Below are 9515 nucleotides of genomic sequence, written 5' to 3'. Positions count from 1 at the left end.
GAAACATGATTTTTAAGCAATAGTCGGGCATATATCAGTAGGAATTTCTTATTGTTCTAATAAAATTATCTTAGACTGGAATTTCTGTTCTCTGAATCAAAATTCATTAAAATATATAGTACCTTTATAGAAGATTATTTTGGGGATGTTTTTATGATATATATTCTTTTATCTTTTCTTAATGCAATTTTTTAAAATAAATAATTTATATTTAGGGATAATTTATAAATTTTATGAGCAGTATTTGGGATTTAAGATCACTATTTATTGAAGGTTTATTTCTATTATATTTTATAATTTATATAAGAAAACATTTTGCAACCAGAGTGTACACTATCATCATCCAAAATTATGTTTAAAAAAAGGCAGAGTATAACATTTGCTCAAAAATTAAAATATTCAATGATTATGATATCTGATTTTTTTTTTAAATAATGATTTTTTAAAATGCTCAAACTAAATTTATGATCAATTTTCCTATATTTAGACCTATGTGCCGACAGGATTATCGGGGAGTTTCTTTTTTAAAATGATCGGCTGCTTCGAATCGATTTAGATTCCGCTACAAAAATCTGCGGCAGCATGGCGACATCAAATATTTTTCTAACTTAAATTTTTTAATTAAATTTATAAATTCATTGGAAACACTTTTGTTAAATAATGAAATTGATTTTTTTATATTTAAATTTGCATCGATATTTTATATAACTATTTGGTATTATTTGAATATAACCTTAACTTACGATTATTTTAGCTTGTAACCTTGCTTTTGTTTAAAATATTTTTTTGATACTTTATATTTTTGTTTATTCAAATTTTTATTTAATATGAAAGATATATATACACCTTATTTTTGATAATAGATTTTTAGTTTTTTTAGATTAATGTAAAAATATAATAAACGCAATTTCTTACTTTTCTTTTGTTAACTTTCAGTATCATTTTAACAACTTTTATAATAAAATCTAGGCTTTATTATGTTATAACTGTTGTAGCTGTTGAAAAAAAGAAGAAATAAATTTAATATAATACATCAAATGTCAGTTATTTTCTGACAGGGAAATTAAGTTTTCCTTGGGGGAAGAAGAGGAGATAAGGATCACGGGGTGTATTTCATTGTTCGGAAAAACCCGTAGTTGGAGATTAAGAGATATTGAATTAGATGTCAGCTGTGGACCTTTGGATGTCAGCTTTGGACCCTTGAGAAATGAAGAATTGGATAATTATATTATGTTATATTTTTCTACATATTTTATGTTAGATTGTTGTGGTTTTATTGGAAATAAAGATAATTATGTTAAATATGGATCGTCGTTAATGGTCAATGGTATTTATTTAATATTATTAGAAAGAATTATGGGTTGTTAAGTTATATAATTGAGAGTAAAGGGCATTTTTGTTATATTTAAGGTAACTTGTAATATTGTTGCCAGCTGACCAAGATCGAAAGAGTGGGTTGATTCGGTTTTAAAGTAAAACAAAATTTTTGTTGTATACATATTACATAAGAGAAATTTTGACAAGGCAATGTACTAAAAACTATACAGATACATGAGTTTAAGGATTTCTATACTTTTATATTTAACTTAAAAGGTGTAAGATAGAAAGTATGTAATGAGTATTAGGCAGAAATATGGAAATAAGATCAGGAATTTAAGACAGTAATATTTGGTATATTATCTTATGTCTAGATGTATATGGTACATATAATTTTGATCATTATTTGGTATGCCTTAAAACTCATTGAATGGTGTTATAGGTATTCCGTCATAGGAAGCTGAAAGACCTCATGAACAGCAGGACAGAAAGGATTGTTAAATATTTAAATATGTGAAATTTATGAAAATATATATGGATATAGACTCTTGTAATAAAGTGTGTATTATTTAATTATGCATTTTGGGTTTGTAAAGGGATGAATATGTATGGGATAATTTATTATTAATTAAGGTTAATATATTGCATAGGTAACATATGATATATTTAACTATGAATTATTATTTATAATGTTAATATATTGTATAGGTAACATATGATATATTTAATTATGAATGAGAATTTGAAGGAATTGAAGTATGATGAAGTCAGAATAATATCTATAATGTTAGATGTGGATAGTTATTTTGATTTAGGGTCTGCATTTTTTATTATTAATTAAGGTTAATATATTGCATAGGTAACATATGATATATTTAACTATGAATTATTATTTATAATGTTAATATATTGTATAGGTAACATATGATATTTTTAATTATGAATAAGAATTTGAAGGAATTGAAGTATGATGAAGTCAGAATAATATCTATAATGTTAGATGTGGATAGTTATTTTGATTTAGTGTCTGCATTTAGTGTATATATAAATTGGATAGGAATTTGTATGATACATTAGATGGTGTATAATATTTGTTTTTTCCAAATTATGAAATCTTTATATTTAATATATATTTTTTTTTTAAATTATAAATTTTTATAAGAAGTTTTATTTGCAATTATTATATTTGTGTGGTATGCAATGATGTGAAGGGAAAATATTTTTACAGATAAGGTCAGCCCGTGTTGAGGGGTATGCCTTGAGGTGAAAATATTGTTTAGTTTGCATACTGGGGAAAGTTTTTTTTTTTGTAAATTTATGCTGCATAATACATTATTTTTTATCTTTTTAATAATTTTATAACACATCACATTTTACTATTTAATTATGAACATATTTTTAAAGAAAAGACCCAAATTATTTTATATTGTGAAGGTATATTAAAAATTCTTTACATATATACCATATAGCCCATTATATTATCAATTTTTGTTACTTTGCATTCTACATTTTTGTGAATTTGTGCTAATTGTGATGACAGAGTTAGGTAGAAATGGTATATTTTTCTTAAGATACTGAGTAATTCCTAGATGGAAAATATTGTATTTTCTACATATTATATATTTGTTCCTTCATATATAATATTAAAAGTATTTATATACGTATGTATTGTAATTTTGATCTTTGTTCGGCCAAGTTTCGCAATTATTTTTAATACCTAAAGATGGATTTTTATATTCATTTTAGGAAATATTTATAAAGATGTAGCTTTGTTTTTTTTCACATGATAGAATGAAAATTACATGTGTTGAAATTGCGTTTCACACATAGACAATGTTTTCACATTACATTATTATATGTAAAATCATTATTTCCTAATTACCATGAATCATACCCTAATAATGTATATTATAGCTAGTAGTTCCCAAATGTCTTAAAATGAATAAATTATTATGTTTTGCGGATATTACATTGTCCATATTAATGTTCCGTAGATTATAAATGCAGATACCCCAATGTACATGTCATTATTGATAATGTCTGTTTTGGCGATTTTATATTGAAATGTACTGGAGTTATTATATTATAAATCATTATAAGGGAAGTTGATTCGATAAATTCCCTGAACATCTTCAAGGCGTCCCAATACAATTATAATGGGCGAGTCGATACAATTCAAAGAGGTGATGATACAATTCAAAGGGGCGATTCGATACAACACCACCACAAAGAGAGGGACGCTGGGCTTGTGAAGGGTGGGCGTGTTGTAGCTGTTGAAAAAAAGAAGAAATAAATTTAATATAATACATCAAATGTCAGTTATTTTCTGACAGGGAAATTAAGTTTTCCTTGGGGGAAGAAGAGGAGATAAGGATCACGGGGTGTATTTCATTGTTCGGAAAAACCCGTAGTTGGAGATTAAGAGATATTGAATTAGATGTCAGCTGTGGACCTTTGGATGTCAGCTGTGGACCCTTGAGAAATGAAGAATTGGATAATTATATTATGTTATATTTTTCTACATATTTTATGTTAGATTGTTGTGGTTTTATTGGAAATAAAGATAATTATGTTAAATATGGATCGTCGTTAATGGTCAATGGTATTTATTTAATATTATTAGAAAGAATTATTTTGGGTTGTTAAGTTATATAATTGAGAGTAAAGGGCATTTTTGTTATATTTAAGGTAACTTGTAATAATAACTATTATTTAACGATTTTATTTAGTTATAATTATCTTGTATAAATATTTTATTTAGATTTATAGAACATAATGATGATCCTTTAGAGTTGAAAGTGAGCATATCTATGGACACGTTCGCTGGGTGTGCTCATAGCTGGAACACACAGGACCTTTCCAGTTAATATTGAAAGTTTAGGAAGATCCAATTCTCTTATCTTCCAAAAATCGAAGATTTATTTATCATTGTAGCACATTAATGGTAAATCACAAAATGGCGCTATAGCAACTCCTATTTATAAACATTTAGAAAGGAATTTAATGAAAGAATCGCTGATCTAGTAGTATATATATATATATGCATATTGGTCTATTAACGCCACTGATTTCATGGCGAAGAAACAGCCAAAAAGATTTGTTTAATTTTACGGGGGTCTGATTTAGGATCAAATATAGTAAAAATAAATTATTCATTTTAAAAAATAATTTAAAACTTACTAAAAAAGAATGTAATGGATTTTTAACATGGAAACGTTTCGATAATTAAAAAATGGGAATGGATATAATTTAATCATAATTTTTTCTTAAAGTTTTACCATTTTTAAAATATTTGTATTTTTTTTAAACCGTTATATATTATTAAATGATGATTTTTACATTTTTTTTTGTGTGTGTATAACAAAATATTTTGATGGCGCCTAAATTTACTTATGGCAGTTCTAACAAATTCGTAAAATAGTGAAAATAGTTTCATAGGTATAGTCAGGGGGGTTATCACCTACATTGAAAATTTGCCTGTCATCCCTTGTAAGCTAAAATATTTCCTCTCTTCCCCAAATATGTATACTATATATCACTACTATAAACCATATTTTTTATAATAATGAGTACAAATCAGATAAGAACAGAGCCAAAGGCCTGCAATAAGTTGCCTTAAAGATCTCTGTTAAGATCTTAAAAAATCAACCAAATACCCCTCCCCCACACCGGATATACTTAATACAAACACTTTTTTAAAATAAGCTGATTTGAATAGGATAATTAAGATTAATTGTAAAAATAAAAGAAATACAATATGACAAAAAATTTGGCTTTTCAATATAACGACTAGAGGAAGGAGCGGTCCTAATTTTTCTTCACGGTCCGACCGCTCAACCTTTATACTTACTACTAAAAAAATTTGACCCGCCCGCTCATGAAAGACAATATTTTGATCACGATAGAAAATTCACGGTATTTTTAAATTTTTCAACATTTTATTGCTATACTTTTACACTTTTTTGAATTTATTCTGTTATGGTTTTTCTCTAATTCCATATTAAAAACATAAAATAATTACAATTTTTAAATCAAAATTAAAAAGAAGGATGCCCATGTTTTTTTATTTCAATTGTGCCCACCTTTCTTCTAATGAGCGATTAACTATATAAAATAACCTTTCACTAGAAGCCGGGATTGTCGGGGTTAGTAAAATTTTCGCAGAAAAGAAATAAATTTTTGTGCTTCCAAAGTTCAAAATTTGTCATAGTTATTTGTTTTATGAGAGATGAATCTTTTACGTTAATCACAACTTTCATCGATATATGTTAATGCCTCATCAGAATCATCTAGAAATTCGCTAAATGTTTCATTTAGAATATAAGTTTTGTTTATAGGATAAATTAGAAAAGTTATAAATGATAGTTAGCGTCTGATTTATGAATATCATAATTTTATGTCCTTGGGCGACCAAGAGAATTAGATGAGTTATCAATTTAAAAGAAAGCATAATAGAGGCAGACTCCTATTTAGTAGGGCTAGCTGTATTGTTAGAGGGATCTGCAAAAGAACACATTGTTTCTGAGTTAATTGTCTATGAACACACATTAGGTATAATTAAAAGTATATGCATAAGACTCCAATCAATGTAAAGTATATTTATTGAGATCATTTTGTAGTAAATCATTCAAAATATTTTGTATTAAGGTCAGACCCTCTATATATGTACAAATATTTGAGAGGCAATGGAAAAGATTAAAAACAGTATTCCAGGAAAATATAGACAGCATCTACATGACAGGATTTTCAATGGATGCAAACCCCTTTCAAAACCTATGCCTACCCCCCTAAAAGGAGTTATTTTTTAGATAATAATTTCAATTAAAACCCCCATCATTTACAATGAATTCATTATTATAGCATTATGAGGTTACTGAAAATAGAGAAAAGATAAATTAATATTTAAATAAATACAAATATTTTTGAAAACTTGTTAATTTAAATGTAAAAAAAAAATTATTGTTATTTAAACATATATTTATGTTGACTAATAAAATAAAGTGTTTGAAAATTAATAAATTTTTAAATATTACAAGCAATATTGAGTATTTTAGATCTGTAGGTAAATATGAGGATATTTCTGTAGTAAATAATAAAATATTTATATTTAGTTTATATTATATTTAGTTAATAGGATTATATTTAGAATGATGTCAAGCAATTATTATTATTTTTATTAATTGTTAAAAATATAGATGATATCGATTATTATTATATGAAAAATATATATAATTTTTAATGTGAAAAATAAATTAATAATAAAATGCAGTTTTTGTGTTATAATTCTACATTTATTAAAATTTCAAAAATAAATTACTAAGATATTTAATCTTCCTATAACTTTTGACTGATTTTAATTTGAGTGGAAATGATTGGTTGGTGTATATAGTAAAGAAATAAAAATAAAACATATTTATATTTACTTAATTTATTTCCAAATTTCCATTGCTGAGCGAGAATTGAGTGATTTATTATTTTTCATTCAATTGAAATTTTATAGACGGGAAAAAAAAATTTTTTTTATAAAATGCGCTTGTTTTCAAAAATTATTTTTTAAAAACTAAATTAAATTAGAAAATATTGATTAAAATTATCACATTGTAAATTTATATTCATGAAACAATTTTAAAAATTAAAATTTCCATGATTCACGGTAGATTTATGTTTACGCCCAATCGCTCGGAAAAATTTTGGAAAGTGGTCACGCTTATAAATTTAAAAATTCACATATCGTGCCACTCGTAATTTCACGGCCCGCGCCCACCTCTAATAACGACAATATGCAACCTGAGAATTTAAATAGTACTTTAATATTAATTTTTTTATTTTTAAAATGGCTTTTGAATTAGTGATTGACATAATAAGTTTCGTGAATCAGTTAATTTTATTTTATCGTAAATTTAATTCTATTTTTTTCTCTTCAGCTCTAATAGATGGAAGCACTTCAAAAAGAAGATGAAGATTTTTCGCAAACTTTTAAAATAGTATTAACGGGTGGCCCATGTGGTGGTAAAACAACTGGACAATCTAGATTACATATATTTTTTGAAAATATTGGTTGGAAAGTATATCGAGTTCCAGAGACGGCCACACTTTTATTAGGTGGCGGTATCTCATTTGAGTATCTGACAAAAAAGCAGGCTATTAAATTTCAAGAAAATTTATTAAGAACAATGATGCAACTTGAAAAATCCTTCTTTGATGTGGTATGTGTTAATCCACATGATATCAAGTACATAGCTGAAAAAAACACCAAAAATTATCCAGAAGAAGCTTCTCAAACTGTTAATAGGGAATTTAATTATTCTGGTGTTAATAAGACTTCAATTAATCACTCCAATGCCTTACCTATAAACAATTCTTCCCAAAAAACTATAATTATATGTGATAGAGGTACTATGGATCCAGCAGCCTATATGAAAGAAGAGGAGTTTAATTATATATTGCGTAAAAATAGTTGGACCATTCCTTTATTGAGAGATAATAGATATGATCAAGTCATACACATGGTTTCAGCTGCTAATGGGGCTGAAGACTTTTATACATGCCAGGGAAATGCTGCTAGACATGAAGGTTTAGATAGAGCTTGTGAAGTTGACAAAAAAACTGCTGATGTTTGGATTGGCCACCCCTATTTTGATATTATAGATAATAGTACAGGATTTGAAGCAAAAATCCTTCGACTTATCAGTGTTGTTTGTCGCAGATTAGGTATTGAAACTGGTGAAAGTTTGAAAATCTTATCCCGAAAGAAAAAGTTTCTAATTATAAATTTTAATGAAGATGATCCCACACTATTAAAATTATTTCCTCCTAATCAGGTATTCACTGTTGTACATGATTATTTACTCCCACCAGATAGTGATGATAACCACTCTAAAAATATGTTACACTATAAAAAATTACCACAGATAAGGTTACGTAAGCGGGGAATTTTAACTGATGGTAATATGGATAATTATAATACTATAAATAATCACAATTTTACATTTACTCACACTGTTAGAAAACCAGAAATTAAAGGCCAAGCTATTGAAATAAAAAGACAAATTGATGCAAGGGAATATTCCTATTTATTGCAATCACAAAGAGATAGATCTCATTTCACTATCTATAAAACAAGACGTTGCTTCTTATATGATAATCATTATTATAGATTGGACGTGTATCAAAAACGAAGTCCAAAATCATGCAAAGGTTTAGTATTATTAGAAACATACACTACAAAGCCTACTAGTCAATTGAAGCTCCCAAATTTCTTAACCATGGCTGAGGAAGTTACTGGAAAACCAGAATATTCAATGTGGAATTTATCTTTAAAAGATGATAAAAAATTTGACTCAAATGTTTTAATGGATTGTAACCAAAATGATATACAAATTCAGCAATTACAAATTAATGAGCATTAATCTGAACAATATTTGATTAAATTTTTAATAATGCAATTATTTAAGGTAGAATTCATGATTCTCTTGATTGTTGACACTTCAATTTTTATAAATTATAATATTTTATATTTGATTCCAAAGTATATTTAAAAAATATGCAAAATCTATATAAAAATTATTTAAATATATGATTTAGAGAGTTTTTATAATAAATATTAGTTTTATGATAGGGTTGGCAAAATTTGTGATTTTTTTTAAATTAAATCGCGATTTAAATTAAATGCCAATATTTCAATCAGTGAATTACAGATTTAGATTGAATATATCATAATTTTTTTTACCTTAATATAATATAACTTTGCAAGTTAAATGCAAATGCTTCATAAGATTAGGAGGTTGTTAGAAAAATATATATCAGAGACCTGCGAGGTATCATTTGCACAGCCCGGCATGGATTTTTTTTTTTAATTTTCGGCCTGGCCCAAATTTTTTTTCAAAAATTTTTTACTGCCCGGCCCGGGTTTTAAAATTATATTCGACCTGGTATATACAAAAAATTCGCATATTCCGTATTTTATTATATTTTTCGGCGAGTATTACATTTAATAAGCAAACATATTAGCTAATGTTGTTAAACGGCTCATTTTGAGCCGATTTTTAAAAACGGCTAACTCAGTATTTTCGCCAGAAAAATATTGACTAAGCCTCGAAATTTCGATACTATATGTCTAGACCTTTGCTCCTTCTATAAACAAAATTTTCAGGCTTGCGTAATTTTTTTCTGGATAAAATACTCTGTTAGCCGCTTTT

At 26.5% G+C, this 9515-nt stretch overlaps 1 protein-coding gene and 1 long non-coding RNA gene across 2 annotated transcripts; both read left to right on the top strand.

Annotated features, from left to right (window-relative positions):
• The first annotated feature begins 1353 nt into the window (after window positions 1-1353).
• Window positions 1354-1859, top strand: LOC135922638 (uncharacterized). Its single transcript, XR_010570978.1, has 3 exons — window positions 1354-1383; window positions 1434-1472; window positions 1760-1859. It is a non-coding gene; the product is annotated as an uncharacterized LOC135922638 (long non-coding RNA).
• Window positions 1860-7201: 5342 nt separating this feature from the next.
• Window positions 7202-8795, top strand: LOC135931546 (TRPL translocation defect protein 14-like). Its single transcript, XM_065468742.1, has one exon. The coding sequence runs from the start codon at window positions 7251-7253 to the stop codon at window positions 8724-8726; it is 1476 nt and encodes a 491-aa protein (XP_065324814.1). The 5' UTR covers window positions 7202-7250; the 3' UTR covers window positions 8727-8795.
• Window positions 8796-9515: the final 720 nt, after the last annotated feature.

Source organism: Gordionus sp. m RMFG-2023, chromosome 1, assembly GCF_954871325.1.
Source record: "Gordionus sp. m RMFG-2023 chromosome 1, tfGorSpeb1-WG-v2, whole genome shotgun sequence".
NCBI classification, from domain to species: domain Eukaryota; kingdom Metazoa; phylum Nematomorpha; class Gordioida; order Chordodea; family Parachordodidae; genus Gordionus; species Gordionus sp. m RMFG-2023.
The sequence above is the reverse complement of the archived record's forward strand: the minus strand, read 5'-3'. Positions and strand labels throughout refer to the sequence as shown.